The sequence below is a fragment of the Hyperolius riggenbachi genome, chromosome 9 (genome assembly GCF_040937935.1).
Source record: "Hyperolius riggenbachi isolate aHypRig1 chromosome 9, aHypRig1.pri, whole genome shotgun sequence".
In the NCBI taxonomy this organism is placed as follows: domain Eukaryota; kingdom Metazoa; phylum Chordata; class Amphibia; order Anura; family Hyperoliidae; genus Hyperolius; species Hyperolius riggenbachi.
Window position 1 is genome coordinate 9,597,467 of NC_090654.1, and position 22,297 is coordinate 9,619,763.

The window sequence follows — 22,297 nt, forward strand, 5'->3', positions numbered from 1 at the left end:
ACTAAACCGTGCGTTTTGTGCGTGTTGTAATGCGCATAAAGGTTTACGCGTGTTACCAAATATTTGTACGTGTTACCGCGGCGACAATATATTAGTGTACATGCAAAAAACCTGTGTATCAATATGGGCTCAAAAAGCTCAGGAGGACGACACACATACAGAGAGGCGTCCAATATCGTATGGCTTACAGCATGAGACTCTTTACACACAGGGTCTTCTTGGGTTCCAACCACCAATAACGAGAGGTTGGTAAAGTATGACTTTAATTTCATGTACTTCAGATGACCAATCCTGTTAGATATTTTTATATTATTTGAATACCTGTTTGTATGTAATTTTTGTTTATTCTTTGTATATAAATACAAGAATACATTTTTATATAAAAAAAATTCTGGTGTAAGACTGTAGTTATTTTATTGGGGATATCTGTGATAGGACAAATACATATTGCTGGTGTGACAGTGGCTGAGACTGAGAGCCCATCTGACCGACCCTACTGAACTGACGCTACATTAAATTTAGTATTCTCCACAGTTGGGTTACAGATATTGTATAAGCTCACACACTGGCACAGAGCTTGCATCAGTTTGGAAAGATAAGAATTGGCCAGTGGGTGGGCAGAAATGACACCTAGGCATAATTACACATCATGGATTGCAATTACGCATCGTAATTGGAAATTTTGCGGATTACACATAAATTTTTTTGCATGCAAACATAATCGCTAACCGTAGTTACACATGTTATCGTAATTTATGTGTAATTTTGAATGTGACAGTTATTACGCACGTGAACGGATTTTTCGCATTGAATATTTAAATAATTGCCGCACCTGTGCAGTATACTGGCTGATGAATGTAATTTTTTTTTTTTGCATACCAACACATTTTTCGCATTGAATATTCAGTAGCCGCGCATGCACAATACACTTGTGAATAGATGCCAATATTTTTACGCATTGAACACGAATGATGCGTAATTGCTTAATTGCAGGCGTAATTACAATTTACCAGGGTACTATGTTGTAACTTAATTGCAATTACGCAATTGTGAAAAATTATGCAGAATTGTACATAATCGTAATTGACCCACTACGAGCGCCAGTAGAATTGGCCATGTGTAGTGTAATGTGATCCTAATCCTCAGTCCTGGTTTTTCTGACTTCCTAGCATTGCTGACACACCCACACTTTACATCTTTCCAGGATAACAAAAATGACCAAAACTACGTGGAAGGAAAAGTGTGTGACAGGTGCACATTATGCCTGTTAACTGATAATGACCATACAATACAAGCATGACAATCTTTTTACTGGCTTGAAGAAACATTTCAGATTGTCTATTCAATATTTCATTATGCCTGATGAAGTAGTCAGACTGGATATGAAAACTCTAACATGCCTGTTGCAAATATCAAATGCATTACAAAAACAAGAAATCAGTCAGGCAGATTGTAACATTTCCAGGGCCCAGATTCCAGCAAAGGCCAAAAAAGGCATGAACCTAGGGCAGCACTGCCTGATGGGGGGACTGGACATGGAAGAAAAGGTGGCTGAGTACGAAAGAAGGGCTGCCATATGTTGATATTACACATGGATGTGGGGGCTGCACATGTAATGGGAGGGGGCTGCTGCACCTGAAAGGGGTGGTGCTATATACAGAAGAGGCGGCAGCACATGGAATGGGAGGGGGCTACTACACGTGAAAGGGGTGGTGTTATATACAGAAGAGGTGGCAGCACATGGAATGGGAGGGGGTGGCTGCACGTGAAAGGGGTGGTGTTATATACAGAAGAGGCGGCAGCACATGAAATGGGAGGGGGCTACTACACGTGAAAGGGGTGGTGCTACATACAGAAGAGGGGGCTGCACATGGAATGGGAGGGGGCTACTGCACGTGAAAGGGGTGGTGTTATATACAGAAGAGGGGGCTGCACATGGAATGGGAGGGGGCAGCTGCAGATGGACGAGGACATATAAGAAAGTTGTCCTATGGAAATAAAAAGTACAAATGTAGCGTTGGGTGTTTCACCAGCCGAGAGCGGGATCGTTCCTTAAGGGTGGCGGAACATTGTGCTGCCGCTGTCTGGTTTTGCCACCCATCGGTTGGTTTTCATGAACTCGTTCTTTTATAAATCGTTCCCCAGATATTCCTGCCCAGAGATAAGTGATAATGTTTATCCGTCTCAGGTGATTTCTGGAAGGGGAGGTTACTCAATGGTCAAGTCTGTCCATCGGGGTTACAAAAAGATAATGACAAAAACATTCAGACAACAACATCTCCAAGTTCCTCCAGGTTCCTCCTGCATGGACTCAATTCTCTCAGTCTGCTTTTGAATGACCTCTGTACTATAAGTTCTCAGTCTGCTTCTGAAGGACCTCTGTACTATAAGTTCTCAGTCTTCTGAAGGTCCTCTGTACTATAAGTTCTCAGTCTTCTGAAGGTCCTCTGTACTATAAGTTCTCAGTCTTCTGAAGGTCCCCTGTACTATGAGATACAAGCAGGATAATCCCGGAAGCTTGTGCCTGGTTTAGTACTGAAGAGGCCGGACTGGGACTCTTTCCTCTTCTGCTCCTTTGTCCCTGGATTCCGTGTACGCCCCGATGAAGGAACCGTCCTCGTTGAAGTGGCTGTGATCGCCGTCGCTGTACTGTACCAGGCTGTCCACGCTGTCAAAGGTTTTAATGTCTAGGCTCAGCGAGTCCATACTTCCGTTCAATGCTTTCTTGTCATCACTGCATTGGAGAGAGGACACATGTGACACAAATGTTGTAATGTGTTAAAGACGACATTTTATTTACTGATAGATCATTAAGAGAAATTTAAGCCTGGATGGAACTTCACCCAAATCAGTAGGTGATACCCCCTTTCCCATGAGAAATCTTAACCTTTTCTCAGACAGATCATCAGGGAGGTCTGTATGGCTGACATTGTGGTGAAAGCCCTCCCACACTGTGATGTCATGACCAGTAGGGATGAACGGAAAGAGCAAATTCCGTTCCGCCGGAATTCGCGGATTCCGCCAGCGCTGAAAAATTAAAATAATCGCAAATGGAACCTTATTTATGCTATATGGTAGCCCATAGACCCTATTAACTATTCCCTTAGTCCTTTTTCTCCTTCCTCCCGGAGGGAGGAGGGTCTCGTTCTCCAGGGAAGTGTAGGACTTCAAAAGCCAGCTTACATACCTTGGCCGGGAATTGAACCCAGGTCTTTGTGCGTGGTAGGTAGCTCACTTCACCACTATACCACCACCAACACTACATGCTGAAGCCAGCCTAGCATGTACCATTATAATATATCCAAGAGAAAAATGAGCTTGATTAGGGATTTGTAGGAAGTCAAAAACCAACTCACATACATTGGCCAGGCCCAGGAATTGAACCCAGGCCTACCGCTCTGCAGGCTGCTATCCGAACCATTATACCACCAACACAACACATTACAATGCTACATGCTGAAGCCAGCCTAGTATGTACCATTGTGATATATCCAAGAGAAAAATGATCTTGCTTAGGGAATTGTAGGATTTCACTGGCTTAAAGGGACTCCGAGCAGTGCAGAAACTATGGGAAGATGCATATCATTTTAAAGCTCTCCAATTATATATAAACCACCACCCTACGCCTTTTAGTTTTCGCTAATTTCGCGATCGAAATTGCAGCGGCCGCGACTTCGATCACAAAAATAGAGAAAACTAAAAGGCGCAGGGTGACGATTTAGGTGTCGCCAGAAAGAGGAGAAAGAGAGCTTTAAAATGATATCCATCTTTCTATAGTTACTTGTATTACACAGGGCGACACTTTCCCCAGTGTCAGCAGCTCCATTCAGCAGAATGGAGCTGCTGACTTTGAGAAAAAGTCGCCCTGTGTAATACAATATAACTATAGAAAGATGGATATCATTTTAAAGCTCTCTTTCTCCTCTTTCTGGCGACACCTAAATTGTCACCCTGCGCCTTTTAGTTTTCTCTATTTTTGCGATTGAAATCGCGGCAGCTGCAATTTCTATAGTGAAAATAGCGAAAACTAAAAGGCGTAGGGCGACGATTTATATATCATTAGAAAGAGGAGAAAGAGAGCTTTAAAATGATATGCATCTTTTCATAGTTTCTGCACTGCTCGGAGTCCCTTTAATGTACTTTAGCTTGTATTGAGACAAGTTACACTACATGTTGCGGGCACATCGTCCTTCCTCAGGTACATCTCTTCATTTATTTGTTTGCTGAACTAGAGGTCTAGAGTTGGTGATGAGATCGGGGTATTGTCACCGGCTCCCATGATTATGGTTTCTGAGCCTGCAGCACTGTGGATTACTAAGTGTACTGTACACATACTGTAAAGTGTAACTGAACTAAATATTACTAGGAACGCTGATATTCACCTTCCCCGCTCCAGAAAGAACGCCCCAGCACCTGCGACTCTCTAATTCAAATCGGTAATGTTTGGGGCTTTGCATATGACTCGTGATGTAAGAATGTTTGAGCCCAGTGATTGGGTGCTGAGATATCACATGACAGGAAGGGCTGCTCTACATGTGACCAGGGAAAGTCAAATGAGATTCCGATGACCCTAGCTTGCATGCTGATTTAATGCAAATTGTATGCAGATTGATATCGGGCCAGTTAAAAGAGTCAGGAAGAACATTCCATTGCCCTGATTCTAAGCTGCATATAATTAGAATCACTAGCATATCTAATCATGACCAGAGCGAAGCTTTGGAGACTACCAGAATGGATGACTGAGAGCGCGTCGGGTGACTGTATAACAAAGCCAGCATCTTATGGGGTCATCTGAGTACTGATGAGGTCTCTTTTCGGTAGTATCTTTATTCCACAGACCCGTGAGCCTATCAGGAGAGACTGATGCTGTCGGCTGACATTGAGGAGGTGATGCCAGTTCAGGATATATCTGAGAGTTCTAGTGGCGATATTTTCCCTCTGGACTATAGCGAGATACACCAAACTGATAACAAATAATTCCTAAAGCACCAGGACTGACTGAGGGGGACTTATAGGTCAGAATGTTGTCTCTTTATTTTGATGCTAATTGTCTTAGCAAAAAAAAAAAAAAAAAAATTACATGAAAACACAGTTACCTTAAATCGTCAAATAGCTGCTCTTTCGTCGCCGGTGGGACCTCTTCCTCCGGATGCAATTCTTCCTTTTCCTTTACTGTAGAGAGAAATATGGTTATTCACTGTATGCCGTCTGCTGGGTACATTAGTTACATATTGCTACACATTACACATAGTCTTCCATAAAACAGACCTGAACTCTTGCACAGGACACAAGGAAAACAGAGAGAATTGTTCCCTGTATGTATTTAGAGATAATTCCCCCTCATCTTCAAGTAATCACAAGTGTAATTTGATCTCTCAGCCGTGTCAGCACAGAAATTGGCAGTCCACAGCTAATATGTAAACACGGGAGGTTAACCCTTTGTCTACTTCCTGCTTTCACGACAGCAGACAAACTGCAGACTTATTGCAGGAGTTCTGTAAGCTGTAATCAAAGAAATGTTTTTTCTTTAAAGGTTATTAGGCTGTTTAACTTTTAGATCAGAGAGGAAGTTCTGAGTTCAGGTCCGCTATCAACCTCCCCCCCCCCCTCCTAAAAAACCTGATGCATAAAATTAGTGATCACTTCAGCTGATTGCCCTTTTTATTAATATGGCGATATGGAAATGACCAATATTTTGTCAGAAGTTTCGGTTACCTGCATATTTTCCTCCTCGGTTTCTCTGCACGAAACAAGCCACGAGCATCAGGAGCGTCAGCAGCGCTACGGCGCACATCAGTCCGATGAACCAGCCCTGCGAGGAGAAGCTGTGCGGAGCGTTCGCGTACGCTGCAGGTATAAGATAAATAATGAGCGGAGAGGAAAGATTTACTGTCTGCCGCACACACTGAGCCCATCAGTCTGATCAGTTTCCGGATTGTACCAACACTACGCTACTTTCACTTAGTTTTTCAATTGTTGGACGCAACTCACCGGTGTTAAAGGATACCCGAGGTGACGTGTGACATGATGAGATAGACATGGGTATGTACAGTGCCTAGCACACAAATAACTAGGCTGTGTTCCTTTTTTCTTTCTCTGCCTGAAAGAGTTAAATATCAGGTATGTAAGTGGCTGACTCAGTCCTGACTCAGACAGGAAGTGACTACAGTGTGACCCCCACTGATAAGAAATTCCAACTATAAAACACTTTCCTAGCAGAAAATGGCTTCTGAGAGCAAGAAAGAGGTAAAAAGGGGAGTTTCTTATCAGTGAGGGTCACACTGTAGTCACTTCCTGTCTGAGTCAGGACTGAGTCAGCCACTTACATACCTGATATTTAACTCTTTCAGGCAGAGAAAGAAAAAAAGGAACACAGCATAGTTATTTGTGTGCTAGGCACTGTACATACCCATGTCTATCTCATGTCACATGTCAGTTCGGGTATCCTCTAAAGTAGTCTAAAGGTGGCCACTAATGATCCAATTTCCAGCGAAAAATCGTTCAAGTGATCGGATTGGTTGTATATTATCTCAGTTGATGGGCACAATCGATTACAAACGATTATAAAAATAGTCATCCGATTGGATTTTGGTCAAACCAAAATTTGGATTTTCTTGTTGGTTGTGATAGATAGGAAGCAAAGATTGCTTTGTTGATGGTGTAGTGAACGATTTTTCTTCCAATCAAAATTATCTGATCGCTCGAACAATTTTTCGCTAGACATTGGATCGTTGGTGGCCACCTTAACGATTTCTCCTGAGCCAGCAAATATAAAAAGTCTTCCCCACTGAGAACGATGTTCCCGATCCGTAAAACTGGAAGCTTTGCAGACAGCCTGTGGCGCGTGCGTGTCGATAACATTGGCCAGATTTGAAATTTGCTCAGCACAATTACGTTAAAGTGAACCTGAATTTACAAAAAATAAATATTACTATGTGTCAGTCGGCTCCTCCTCAGCCCCTCCCTCTTGAATATGCTTATTAGCTGTGGGAGTGTACACCTACACAAGTGTATGTCCTCCTGTGACACTATGTGACTCTGAGCATTATTATCTGGTACCTTCTCTCTGAATGCATGTAACGGGGGAGTGGCTAAATACATAAATTAAGGAAGAGATGCCTTGATATTCATTTCACTGTGAGCTGTTCAGGGCTCTGTAGCAGAGTCATGTGCATCTCCCCCTGGAAACTCCCCCATGTATCCCCCCCCCACCCGTTCCTTTCAGGGAGTGTCTGCAGAGAGGGAGGGAGGGAGAGGCTTATCAGCTCCCAGCATGACTAGTATTGCCACCCGTACCTTGCCTCCGCAGCATGTTACGGGGGGAGGGCCTATAAACATAAAATAAGGAAAAGACCGATTGGCATGAAGTCCCGGGGCGGGGCTTTTCAGGATATTGCGCGTGCCGATGCGCGCGCATTCTCTGCTTGAATGACGGAGCTCTGCTACATCATCAGTCTCCCAGCGGTGATCCCCGCTGGGAGACTGTTACATGGCAAAACCACCATTTATTTACACTGTACAGCGCTGCGATCTACAGCAGCGTTGTACTGGGGAGAGCCAGGTGACATGGCAAGTGATCTGTGGTGAGTAGATATGGCAGCCTCCACGATCATCTGTACTCTGGAAAACTGGTCAGACTGATAAATGATGTTAAAAGACAAAACAAATGAAATATGAGCATCTAGAAAGCGTTCAGCCAACAGGTCTCCACCTTATTGTGAAGGATCAGTTTCTGGTTAGATTTGACCTGTCACTTCCAAGCTTTTATTGAATAGTTTTGGTGACAAGTAGGTTAGTTCAGCAGTGATGAAGATGAAGAAGACAGTTTGACAGATCAGCCAAGAACATTACATCCCCGATAGGTGAAGCAATAACACCACCATGCTTTCTGTCAAGGGGTGGGTCATATCAGACAGCGAGATAACTGTCATTTGTTGATGGTATGTGTTGGAAGCAGGAGAAATGGCAGAGCAGAGACAACTGAGCGCCTTGGACAAGGGCCAGAATGTGAAGACCAGACAGCTGGGGCACTGCATGTCTCAAATGGCCAGACCTCTGGGGCATCCTCAGGATATAGGGGTCAGTACCGGTGACCAAAAGTGGTCCATTGATGGATACCTGGTGATGGGATCATGGCTGCCCAAGCCTCAGTCATGTGTGTGTGGAGGTAACACTAGCCTGTCTGGTCGAGCTGCTGGGGCACAAACTGCTGGACAGGGCGTGAAGGACAGTCTGCTAACATTTGGTACCAGATACCACCCGACTCCTTCACATGTCTTGTGGAGTCCAGGCCTGACCACCAGGGGGTGCTGCACTATATTATAGGCTGAGAGTGTATTATATGTATTATAGATATATAGTCAGATACCACAGGACATCTACACAGGTCTTGTGGAGTCCAGGCCTGACCACCAGGGGGAGCTGTGCTATATTATAGGCTGATAGTGTATTATATGTATTATAGATATATAGCCAGATACCACAGGACACCTTCACAGGTCTTGTGGAGTCCAGGCCTGACCACCAGGGGGAGCTCCACTGTATTATAGGCTGATAGTGTATTGTATGTATTATAGATATATAGTCAGATACCACAGGACACCTTCACAGGTCTTGTGGAGTCCAGCCCTGACCACCAGGGGGTGCTGTGCTATATTATAGGCTGATCGTTATTATATGTATTATAGATATATAGTCAGATACCACAGGACACAGGACATAGGTAGGTGGGTTTAATGTTTTGGTGATCAGTTTATTCCTGGCAATGGAAGAGCTACAGCAGCAAGACCACCAGCATGCCACATACAGAACATGCCACATATACTTAACATGCCACAGATACCCACAGACAAGTAACACGCCACAGACATGTAACACGCCACAGCCACGCAACACGCCACAGCCACGCAACACGCCACAGACACTCAACACGCCACAGACACGTTACACGCCACAGACACGTTACACGCCACAGACACGTTACACGCCACAGACACGTTACACGCCACAGACATGTTACACGCCACAGACACGTTACACGCCACAGACACGTAACACGCCACAGACACGTTACACGCCACAGACACGTTACACGCCACAGACACGTTACACGCCACAGACACGTTACACGCCACAGACACGTAACACGCCACAGACACGTAACACGCCACAGACACGTAACACGCCACAGACACGTAACGCGCATCAGCACAGACCTATAGCAGGAACTTTGGCAGCGAAAGCAGGAGAGCGGGATGGGGAGAGAGGGACAGTAGAGAATCCTGGAAAAGAAATAAGAAATCTTTGAGAAAATTAATGTATTCACACCTCTGCTGCAGAAACGTTCTCTACGCCTCGTCCGCCACACTGTACAGGGATTTAAACATGAAAGCTCCGCCCCCATTTAGTGACATGCTTCCTGCTGGACAGGAAGTACTTCACTGGATTTTGACTAATCGGTGTATGTGCGCCGCACTGCTACAGCAGCAATCCAAATAGATTGTTCCAGTGCAGCCAAGTGCCAAGTGGTACCACAATGAAGACTCTGCGTCGCCTGACCGCTGTTCTAAGCACTTCTGTTGCATTGCTTTGCACTGTGGGTACTGTAACCAGTCTCATAGAAAGGAATGGTCTCTGTGAAGTGGGAGTGGCGGGTGAGGGGCAGGGAGAGCACCGCGATGTGATGGCGTGCGAGGAGGCCTCAGTGATTTCAGTGAATAGAGTTTAGTAACCACAGAGGAGACACATTTGATGCCCCCTATGGGAAAACTCAGTGTGCCAGGCTGCTAAAACTAGAGTCTAGCTTACATAGTGTAGAGTTTCAAAGACAGGCCCCTGGTAAGGGATCAGCAGGACTCCTTTACTAGTTCAATGTTAAATGACACCTGAAAAACCTCAGTTTGTGATCTTTACATTCCTGTCCCCTGAACCAGTTAGCCCTAATTTTATCACCTGAGTTATGCAAAAAATATCTAAAGTTTTCCATACAAACATCGATTTTGATCACCTAAATGTGCCCCCCCAGCCAGCCATCGTGCCCCCCCCCCCAGCCAGCCATCATGCCCTCCCAGCCAGCCATCGTGCCCCCCCAGCCAGCCAGCCATCGTGCCCCCCCCCCAGCCAGCCATCGTGCCCCCCCAGCCAGCCATCGTGCCCCCCCCCAGCCAGCCATCGTGCCCTCCCCCCAGCCAGCCATCGTGCCCCCCCAGCCAGCCATCGTGCCCCCCCCTCCAGCCAGCCATCGTGCCCCCCCAGCCAGCCATCGTGCCCCCCCCCCCCAGCCAGCCATCGTGCCCTCCCCCCAGCCAGCCATCGTGCCCCCCCAGCCAGCCATCGTGCCCTCCCCCCAGCCAGCCATCGTGCCCCCCCAGCCAGCCATCGTGCCCTCCCCCCAGCCAGCCATCGTGCCCCCCCAGCCAGCCATCGTGCCCCCCCCCCAGCCAGCCATCGTGCCCCCCCAGCCAGCCATCGTGCCCCCCCCCCCCCAGCCAGCCATCGTGCCCCCCCAGCCAGCCATCGTGCCCCCCCCCCAGTCAGCCATCGTGCCCTCCCCCCAGCCAGCCATCGTGCCCCCCCAGCCAGCCATCGTGCCCTCCCCCCAGCCAGCCATCGTGCCCCCCCAGCCAGCCATCGTGCCCCCCCCCAAATGTGAAGCTGGAGCCGCACTGGAGAATTGCTCATGCTTTCTTCTTCTTTATAAGACGAGAGGGTCAATATTGTGCTAATCATTCTGGCTAGCATGCAAATTTTATGCTAATTGTATGCAGTTTGGAATCGGGCCAATCCGAAATTGGTAGAAAGAAAGTGCATTTCTGGGCTCTAGGTCCACACTGCATACAGCTTGCAATAAATCTGCATGCAAGCTGTACTTTTTAGCATCTCATTGGCTATGCTATTATCGAATCTGTGTGAGGTGGGTGTGCCATTGATGAGGCGTGACATGTGGGTGTGCCGGTGATGAGGCGTGACATGTGGGTGTGCCAGTGATGAGGCGTGACATGTGGGTGTGACGGGGATGAGGCGTGACATGTGGGTGTGCCGTTGATGAGGAGTGACATGTGGGTGTGCCAGTGATGAGGCGTGACATGTGGGTGTGACGGGGATGAGGCGTGACATGTGGGTGATCCGGGGATGAGGCGTGACATGTGGGTGATCCGGGGATGAGGCGTGACATGTGGGTGTGCCAGTGATGAGGCGTGACATGTGGGTGTGCCAGTGATGAGACGTGACATGTGGGTGTGTCGGCGATGAGGCGTGATATGTGGGTGTGCTGGGGATGAGGCGTGACATGTGGGTGTGCCGGTGATGAGGCGTGACGTGTGGGTGTGCCGGTGATGAGACGTGACGTGTGGGTGTGCCGGTGATGAGGCGTGACATGTGGGTGTGCCGGGGATGAGGCGTGACGTGTGGGTGTGCCGGGGATGAGGCGTGACGTGTGGGTGTGCCGGGGATGAGGCGTGACGTGTGGGTGTGCCGGGGATGAGGCGTGACATGTGGGTGTGCCGGTGATGAAGCGTGACATGTGGGTGTGCCGGTAATGATGAGGCGTGACATGTGGGTGTGCCGGTGATGAGGCAGGACATGTGGGCGGGCCGGTGATGAGGCAGGACATGTGGGCGGGCCAGTGATGAGGCAGGACATATGGGTGGGCCGGTGATGAGGCATGACATGTGGGTGTGCCGGTGATGAGGCGTGACGTGTGGGTGTGCCGGTGATGAGGCGTGACGTGTGGGTGTGCCGGTGATAAGGCGTGACGTGTGAGTGATCCGGGGATGAGGCGTGACATGTGGGTGATCCGGGGATGAGGCGTGACATGTGGTTGTGCCGGTGATGAAGCGTGACATGTGGGTGTGCCGGTGATGAGGCGTGACATGTCGTTGTGCCGGTGATGAGGTGTGACATGTCGGTGTGCCGGTGATGAGGTGTGACATGTCGTTGTGGCGGTGATGAGGTGTGACATGTGGGTGTGCCGGTGATGAGATGTGACATGTGGGTGTGCCGGTAATGAGGCATGACATGTGGGTGTGCCGGTGATGAGGCGTGACATGTGGGTGTGCCGGTGATGAGGCGTGACATGTGGGTGTGCCGGTGATGAGGAGTGACATGTGGGTGTGCCGGTGATAAGAAGTGACATGTGGGTGTGCCGGTGATGAGAAGTGACATGTTGGTGTGCCGGTGATGAGAAGTGACATGTTGGTGTGCCGGTGATGAGAAGTGACATGTGGGTGTGGCGGTGATGAGGCGTAACATGTGGGTGTGTCGGTGATGAGGTGTGACATGTGGGTGTTCTGGTGATGAGGCGTGACATGTTGGTGGACCGGTGATGAGGTGTGACATGTCGTTGTGCCGGTGATGAGGTGTGACATGTCGTTGTGCCGGTGATGAGGTGTGACATGTGGGTGTGCCGGTGATGAGATGTGACATGTGGGTGTGCTGGTGATGAGGTGTGAAATGTCGTTGTGCCGGTGATGAGGTGTGACATGTGGGTGTGCCGGTGATGAGAAGTGACATGTGGGTGTGCCGGTAATGAGGCATGACATGTGGGTGTGCCGGTGATGAGGCGTGACATGTGGGTGTGCTGGTGATGAGGTGTGACATGTCGTTGTGCCGGTGATGAGGTGTGACATGTGGGTGTGACGGTGATGAGATGTGACATGTGGGTGTGCCGGTAATGAGGCATGACATGTGGGTGTGCCGGTGATGAGGCGTGACATGTGGGTGTGCCGGTGATGAGGAGTGACATGTGGGTGTGCCGGTGATGAGAAGTGACATGTGGGTGTGCCGGTGATGAGAAGTGACATGTGGGTGTGCCGGTGATGAGAAGTGACATGTGGGTGTGGCGGTGATGAGAAGTGACATGTGGGTGTGCCGGTGATGAGAAGTGACATGTGGGTGTGGCGGTGATGAGGCGTAACATGTGGGTGTGTCGGTGATGAGGTGTGACATGTGGGTGTGCCGGGGATGGGGCAGACAGTCCGCCGTGGATCTTACTTGCTAGCGGCAGCGTCAGTCCTTCCTCGCTTGCAGGCTTCCCGCAGCCCACCCGCGTGCACGCCCGGAGGTAGAACTTGTATCTGGTCCCCACTTCAAGGCGTGGCACCTTCCAGCTCACAGCGTCCGCGTTCCGGATCGTAATATTACTCAGGTTTCCGAATCCGTTACTTTCATTTACTGAAAAGCACAAAGAGCGAGGGTTAGACGCGTGCGCACACATGCTGGTAAATGCAGGCGAGACAGGTACTCTTATGTAGCTCAGCGGCAGTCAGACCTCGGTGTCTCCGCAATGCATGTGATATGCTCAGGAGGCACAGACTGCACTGCCTGACGCTCACACTAAGGCGTCACTGAATCAGATCGCTGCTCCTAAGAGCAACGTAGATGCCGTTACGGCTGGATTCCACGAAAGGCCGCACAGGCCATGGCCTTGCGCGCTGAAAAAAAACTGAATTCCAGAGCTCCCTGCATCTTCCTTACTTCCTGGTGTGTGATGAGACAGTGCTATCTCCTAATGATAGTGAAACATAAAAGCTTCAGTTTAGTGCCAGGGATTTAGAAAATAATTTCTGATCTGGTAAGATTTACATTTATGTGGATATCAAATCCACTTTAGAACTCAAGCTGTTAAGGACCTGAGACCTGTTAAATTTATGGTCTGTTTGTATGTGGTGGTTTTTTTTTTGGAATGACAGCAGCATTCTCTGTGCTACAGTTTAACTCTTTCCTGACGCATTTTAGTGGAGCATTGTTCTGTGTTAGCCATCAGTGGAAGTGGGACGTTTTGAAACAGGATAAGGACGCTTTGACAACTACATGACATTTATTTATATTTGCAAAACAAGCACAGGAGCAACGTCTGAAGAAGGCTCATTAGCCAAAGACTCCCTGTATTTCTTTTCAGTAAGCTGATAAATGATATCATTCTGATTCAGAACTTCCTGCTGACTCATTCTAAGCAGTTGGGGAAGGGTGGTTGGTGACAGTGGGCGCTGAAGAGTACAAATCCAGCCCTGAGATACCTGGAAATGCAATGAGTCAAAAGAGACCACGCTGCATTTGGGTTCTTAGCATGGCTTTTAGCACAGGGTGAAAAGTACCGCAGATTTTGTGAACTTTGGCTGTTACAGCTCATTGGCATGATGAGAAAACCTCCCTTAAAAAACATTTTTTCCTTTGTATTTTCAAAGTCAATTATCTCAAAAACTAGACAAAAACTTTAAAAAATATCATTTTTTTGCCTTCTTCCAAATATTCCCCTTAACATTCGTAGCAATTTTGGTGGTGATGGCATGTTTGGAGACTTTGCTATTAACAGCTAAAGGCGGCACAAAATTTAGTGTAATTACACAAAATTATGGATGGATTACATTTTTGCAAACTTATGAATTTTCCCAAAATTTTTAATTATGATTACATATCGTAATTGTAATGTGAAATATGATTATGAAAAATTTGTGCTCATCGCTAATCCTTAATATCGATCAATGTTTGCAATGGTGATATCAGCATTAAACAGATGAATTCCGCTCTCATTTCTGAGAAAAACATAAGCTGTACCAACTGTGTTATATTTATTGTGCTGCAATTTTTACACCCCATTGCTGGTGCCTGGGCAGGGCCAAAATTAAGCCAAGGCCACATAGGCCATAGCCTAGGGTGCCACAGGGGAAAGGGCAGATGAGCAAAAGGCTAAACTGATGCAGCATTTGCAAGCTTGCAATAGCTGTAGTACAGGGAGATTGAGCAAGCGCCGGACCGTGGCACTTTCCTGCCATCCGTCTGTTTGGTGTGCAGTGTCCGTGCTGCCGGCCTTCCCTGGTCCGCAGTCGCCTTGATCAGTGATGGGCCGAAATTTCGCGTGTGCGAAATTTCATATCGGAAATTCAGATTTACGCATCATAATCATAATGCGAACTTTCAGGGCAAATCGTAATTGATTTCCTATGTAATAGTATTTCATTATTTCGCATAATTTTTGCGCAATTTCGTGAAATTTTGTTGGACTTTGGCAGTTAATAGCATAGCCCCATACATGCTATTGCTACCAAAATTGCTACATATGTTAAGAAGAATATTGGGTACAAGTCAAAAAAAGAATTTTTCAAAAAGACCTAGTAGTTTTTCAGAAAATCGATTTTAAAAATGCAAAGAAAAATGGTTTTTAATCTGTCATTTTTCTAAGTTTAAAAACCATTTTTTTCTTTGCATATTTTTAAATCGATTTTCTCAAAAACTGTATGGTCTATTTGGAAAAATCTTTTTTCCCTTGTACCCACTATTCCCTTTAAAGTGAATGTTTACCGGTTAAAAAAAGAAAAAGTCAGATACTCACCTAAGGAGAGGGAAGGCTCGGTCCTAATGAGCCTTCCCTCACCTCTCCCTGTGCCCGGTCCCGCGCAGGATCCCCCGTGGCAGTATTCGACCAGTTCGGTCAAATACTGCCACTTCCGCATGCCGAAGGGACCTTTCGGAAGCCTTCGGGAGCACTCGGGCTCCCGATGACGCGGCCGCTCCATAATACGCATGCGCGAGCGCCCTCTATGACGCGCGCGTACGTAGTATGGAGCGGCCCGTCTTCGGAAGCCCGAGTGCTCCTGAAGACCTCCGAAGTTCCTGCGGCGGCGGACGTGAACGGGGGAGCCAGCGCAGCACCGAGGGCACCGGGAGAGGAGAGGGAAGGCTCATTAGGACCGAGCCTGCCCTCTCCTTAGGTGAGTATCAGACTTTTTCTTTTTTTAACCGGTACCCATTGGCTTCAAGGTAGCAATTTTGGTGTCAGTGGCATGTATGGGGTCTTTGCTATTAGCCTCCAAAGTCGGCACAAAATTACGCAAATTTTTATGTGAAATTACGAATGACTACGGAATCAATTTAGTTTGCAAATTATAATTACGTATAGGCGTAATTGTGAAAAATTACGCAAAAATTTAGCTGATTAAGATCACCCCTGATATCATGTGACTTGCTGGTAACATGCCGGCAAGTCACATTTGAGAGGCGCCGGCTAGAAAGTGAGGCATACAGCGGTGGCTGATGGGGAGGAAGCGGGAGAGAGGAAGCTTCTGCGCTGGAGGCAAGTGGAGAGGTGAGTGACTGGCAGCTGCTGTGATGCGAAGGGGAGCTGGCTACTGATACCAAAAGAGGGAAGAGAGCTGGCTACCTATGCTACAGGGCAGGGAGGGTCTTCTGGCTATCGTACCTATACTGGGAGGGAGGGGGAAGGGTCACCTGGCTACCTATACTACAGGACAGGGAGGGTCTTCTGGCTATCGTACCTATACTGGAGGGGAGGAAGGGGGGCAGGGGTCACCTGGCTACCTATACTGAAGTGTGCGGCTGGTGACAGTGGCCTTGGGCGGTAAGAGTACAAGTCCATCCCTGTGTCTGGGTGTGACACATACTCATCTGGTAGTGCAGGACGTAGCTGGTGAGGATGCCGTTGGCCTTTTTCGGGGGGTCCCATGTTAGCCTGAAGGACTCCAAGTCAGAACTTGCAATTTGCAGAAACTGTGGCTGTTCAGGAACTGGAAGACACAATATCCGGTTATTATTGCAGCAAATCATTCGTTCTTCACTTAGAGAGCAACCTGAATACTGAATATAAATTGTTTACCATAGGAGGAGAATTCCCCATAGCTAAATAGCCAAGGCTATAACATTACAGGCCAATCATACATCTGAAGCGCCTGACGCTATTTTCTCATAAACAGGAAGTAGCGTCAAGTGCTTCAGAGTATAACCACCACATCGAACGTAGGAGAGGTATGCCCGCATTCCATGCCTGCTTCATGCTGAGGTTAACAATGGAGGGGGAAGCGCTGATGGGGGATTCTGAGGAGAGGGAGGAGGCTCCCCTCCCCGTCGCTCTGTGGCCAATGTTCCCCCTCAAGCGATGTGCCCCCTCCTACCCCCAAAATCAGCCCCGGGCCCCCCACATGGCTGCATCCTTTAATGTTACGCCACTGCTAGGTGAGGCAGGCAGGCCAATAATACAGGCGAGGCAGGCAGGCCAATCATACACACGGGCCAATCATACAGGCGAGGCAGGCAGGCCAATCATACATGCGAGGCAGGCGGTCCAATCATACAGGCGAGGCGGGCGGGACAATCATACAAATGAGGCAAGCAGGCCAATCATACAGGCGAGGCAGGCAGGACAATCATACAGGCGAGGCAGGCAGGACAATCATACAGGCGAGGCAGGCGGGACAATCATACAGGCGAGGCAGGCGGGACAATCATACAGGCGAGGCAGGCAAGCCAATCATACAGGCGAGGCAGGCAGGCCAATCATACAGGTGAGGCAGGCCGGCCAATCATACAGGCGAGGAAGGCGGGCCAATCATACAGGCAGGCCAATCATATAGACGAGGCAGGCGGGCCAATCATACAGGTGGGGCAGGCCAATCATACAGGCGAGGCAGGCAGGGCAATCATATAGGCAGGGCAGGTCACGTGACGCTTACCTCCTTCTGGCGTTCGGAATGTTACGATGCGGCTCTCAGGTCCGTCTCCTCTCGTGTTATACGCGGCTACAGATGCCTCATACTCGCTGAACGGGTGAAGTTTGGGGATTATCGCCCAGTTCCTCTGCCCAGGAAATGACAGGACATGGCGCTGGCCATGGTGTACTCTCCCATCCTGCAGGCCTCTCACTTTCCAGTAGATTATCTGTGCAAACCAGACGATTAGTGTCTTATATAAATCCAGCGTTCTCTCTGCTCTTTTGTAAGATCCTGAATGTTTTGGCAATCGCTTTGTCCCTATTACTAATACAGATTATTAGTAATTCTCATCACAGAGATACGGCTATTACCTTGTAACCGGTCAGGTGCCCCCGCACCCGGTCCTGGGTGATCTCCGCCCACGTCATGTTAGCTATGGAGTGATTCACCAAACTCACCGACACGTTGGACGGCGCTGCGTCTGGTGCTGGGGAGACAGACAACGCGGACATTACGCTGCAGGCCGGGAATATTACGGAATATACCGTAATATAATCATAGCAAGCAGGTGCTGAATACCACAGGCTGTACACTGGCAGATAAATGACTAGAGATGACTATGATCACGCAAAATTCCACATACATTTTCGCAATTACACCCATACTTAATTACGTTTTGTAAATTCAATTGATTTTGTGTAATCATTTGTAATTCTGCGTAATTTTGTGCCGTGAAGAGCAAAGCTCCCATAAATGCTATTGTCCCCAAAATTGCCACCTATTTTAAGGAGAATAGTGTGTACAAGGTTCATTGTATTTAAAAAAAAAAAAAAAAGACCTTGTGTTTTTTGAGAAAATTGATTTTAATCATGTTTTTTTTTAAACTCAGAAAAATGATAGTTTAAAAAAACATTTTTAAAATAAATCAATTTTCTCAAAAACGACAGTCTTTTTTGACTTGTACCCACTATTCTTAACATACGTAGCAATATTGGTGGCAATACCATGTATGGGGGATTTGCGACTAACTGCTGAAGTCGGCACAAACTGACGCAAAAATGACACAAAATTCTGAATGATTACAATTACAGACTAAATTATGATTTTTCCTGAAATTCTGCATTACGATTTTGCTTCGTCATTGCAAATTTTGATGTGAAAGTGAGTAAGGCGCTGTTCAAATGCATTATAATTGCTGTATTTAGTATTTATATAGCGTGGACATCTTCCGCAGCGCTGTACAGGGCATATTGTCTTGTCACACAACTGTCTCTCAGATGAGCTCATAATCTAATCCTTACCATTACCATATTTCTATATCATGTAGTGTATGTATCGTAGTCTAGGGCCAATTTACGATGTTGGGATGTGAAAGGAAACCAGAGTTCCCGGAGAAAACCCACACAGGCATAGAAACTCCTGTCAGATAGTGCCCTGGCTGGGATCTGAACCAGGGACCCAGGGCTGCAAGGTGAGATTGCTAACCACTATGCCACCGTGTGCATTAGAATTTGCATGCATTTTATGCAAACTGCAATTTCGTAATTGTCGCACATCTGATGTATTTGAACAGCATCAGTTTTTTGTTTGCTTTTTGAATTTTGTAATTTTTCTGCCTACAGTATTAAAATCATGCAGGAGGGTTTGCGATTTGAGTTTAACGCAAGCCAGTGGGAACACAGAAAAATTGCGTTCTGCGCGATAAACGGGATGTGATTTTGAATTTAATTGGACACATTCTCCAACTTCTCATATGAATGAACTTAATAGGCATGCAATAAAAAATTGCAATCTGAAAAATCGCATGCAACACGCACAGAAAATTTGCACACAAAGCAGAGGAAAATGCTAAGCAAAATACCTCTGCCTCTGCCATAAAGAGTGTAAGAATGGCAGCAGTTTCAATATTCCCCTTGAAAATCAATAGGTGGATTTTGATTGGCTGCTGTAGGCTCCACCTACTTTCCTGGATCTTAATTTTATTCACCAGGTGACCAAGTGTGCCAAGTTTGAGAACCCTGCGATTAATAGTGTAAGAATAGCTGCAGTTTACATTTTCCCATTCAAAATGAATGGCTAAAATTTGATTGGATGTTTTAGGCTCCGCCCACTTTTCCTGGATTTGTAATCTCGGTCACCAAGTGACCAACTGTGCCAAGTGTGGGGACTCTGGCTTGATTACTGTGAAAATAGCAGCCTTTTACATTTTTTCCATTGACATGAATGGGTGAAATCTGATTTGCTGTTTGTAGCTCCGCCCAGGTGTGCAGGGGGGACGCGAGACCCCAGAACATATCATCCCAGGTAGTAAGGGATCTGTGCACCAGGTTTCGTTCCTATCGGTCAAGCCGTTTTCGAGTAATCGCGGCACATACATACATGCATACACACATACAGTGTACATCCGATTTTATATACACTGTATATAGATTGCAGCAGTGGAGGATTGGGCCAGCGGTAATAAGTCTGACACCTTGATATGAAGAGGATGATTCCGTGCCAGACTTTACTTGACAACAGCGCCACCTAGCGGCAGCCGGTTTTTCTATGTAGGACTATGCCTGACATTGGTCCTACGGAGAATAATGCCAGTGAAGGACATACAGCAGCTGGACATAGGATTGGAAAGGGCTTTAGGCCATAGATAAGATTGAGTTCCATCCCACTTTAATAGCTGCATTGGATAATAGGAAGGCAATGGCCTCAATTCACTAAGGGCAGTTTGGTAAAATCATCATGTAGTAGGTCAGGAAAATACTGCATTCTGAATTTTACACTTTTTTCTTTCCAAATTCACAAATGTTTCTGCATGAGGTAGAAGTTCGGTAATTTACTGAACAAACATGCTTCAATTCATTAAGCCCTGCTCCATAAGTGTCCCCAGCCGTGTAGCAGGTCAGCGGTGAGGCAGGGAGCTGTGTGTATGACTCGGAGGTTTCCTGTCCAGTGCATGCCTGGCATCCCTTTAGATGTGCTGCAGCCACCAGGGGGAGCTCTTCTGTATGCCAGAAAACAGATTTTCACATCTAAAGGGATGCAACAAATCCTTTTTAAAAGTCTCCTTCTACTGCTCTGTCATTCTGAAGTTCCACCCACCAGAGTAACTGATCAAATGGGGTGAGCAGCAGGGATGTGTGGCTGTTCCTACTGGCTACCTGGCTCGCCCTTTGGCTGTCTGCTACATCTGTCATGGAGAATGTGAGTTATTGGCTGCTCAGAGCTGGAGGTAAATACCAAACACTTTTATTTGATTTACCAAATGCTTTAAAGAGACTCTGTAACAAAATGTTCAGCCTTATTTCTTCTATCCTTTAAGTTCCTATACCTGTTCTAATGTGCTCTGGCTTACTGCAGCCTTTTCTAGTTGCACTGTCTCTGTATTATATCTAATCTTCTTTCCTTTGTTGAGTCTTGTCAGCCCAGAGAGGAATGTGTTGTGATCGGGAGAAGTAATGCCCACCTCCCTGCCTGCCTGTGACCTTGTGAACAGCTGTGAGTGCAGAAAGATCAGTTCAAAGCCCAGACAAGCAGCCAAGGCAACAAGTGGGAGAAATATTACAGCAGTGAAGTCACGTTTGAGAGGAGCCTCTGCAGACAGGCACCTGCTCTGATGATGTATTTCCTGTTTGGCGGCCATCTTCATTGTTTACAAAAACTATGAATAAAACAACTAAGAAAGCAGCAGGAGCAGCGAAAATGTCACAGAGGGGGCTAGGAGAAGACTACAAACAGGCTGGTACTTTTATTTATGTAAGATTTTCACAGTACAGAGTCTCTTTAATATTTGTGAATTGCAATTTATTGATATTTCTTGAGGTATTTACCTCACAAGTCAGTAATTTTCAGTGCAGTAATAGGTTTAGTGAATTGGCATTTGGCAAGGTGATCGGTAAAATCAGCTGTTTTCTGCATTGCCGAATGCGCTAATGCTTAGTGAACTGAGGCCATTTTGTGGTAAAGATGTATAATGCTGAGATTAGGACTATGATGGCCCATATATATTATGTAAGTAAATGAAGCGATACTCACTGTCCTCTCCTGAATACCTGGTATGGATCTCAGGCTCAGGGCCGCTTCCGATATCGTTGACGGCTTGGACGCGGATCTCGTACGGGACAAAGGCCGGTGTATTCTTTATGATGAACTCATTATGTTTAACCCTTTTATGATGCCATTCTGTCTCCACCCCCTGGCGACGCCACGTGACTTTATACTCCAGCCCTGGCCCATTGTGCTCATCCAGGTTCAGGGGCTGAAAGAACCAATGACAAGAACATGCTGAAGAAAGATGGTTTAACGTCAGTTACAGATGTGACGACTATCAAAGTTAACTGAAATTCTAAATGCCACCTATATTTCCAGTAATTACTAGCAAATAGCAATACAAAAGCTGTTTTCATCTTTTCATGTTTTATGTGAAAAAAATATGACATTTGCAGAGAACAGTTTTCACTGTGGGCATTACTATGGAAAACTGCCCAGCACACCCAGCATACAGAAACAATCCTCACTTGCTGTAATACTGTGACTGGAATCTGTTCTGAATGATAGAAAGCAGAAATATAGCTTCACATGTGTGTAAATAATCATCAGCTGCAGCTCTGTCAGAGCTCTCGCTTACAGGACCGAAAATAAAAATAAAAACACTGTGGCCATCGTGTGGCCAAATAGTAAAACTACATCTATATAATTATTTTTTTTTAAATACACAATTATTATTATTATTATTAAGTATTTATATAGCGCCGACATATTACGCAGCACTGTACAGTGTATATATATATATATATATTGTCACTAACTGTCCCTCAAAGGAGCTCACAATCTAATCCCTACCATTGCCATATGTCTATATT

General features: G+C 46.7%; 1 protein-coding gene across 1 annotated transcript in view; it reads right to left on the bottom strand.

The window, feature by feature from the left end:
* Positions 1–1,842: 1,842 nt before the first annotated feature.
* The window catches only part of CHL1 (cell adhesion molecule L1 like), a 444,338-nt gene continuing 423,883 nt past the window's right edge, over positions 1,843–22,297 (bottom strand). The window contains 8 exon segments of the mRNA XM_068251901.1: positions 1,843–2,734; positions 5,097–5,172; positions 5,716–5,847; positions 12,991–13,170; positions 16,398–16,520; positions 17,463–17,667; positions 17,813–17,928; positions 21,471–21,693. Coding sequence (XP_068108002.1) covers positions 2,530–2,734; positions 5,097–5,172; positions 5,716–5,847; positions 12,991–13,170; positions 16,398–16,520; positions 17,463–17,667; positions 17,813–17,928; positions 21,471–21,693 — 1,260 coding nt within the window. The 3' untranslated portion in view covers positions 1,843–2,529.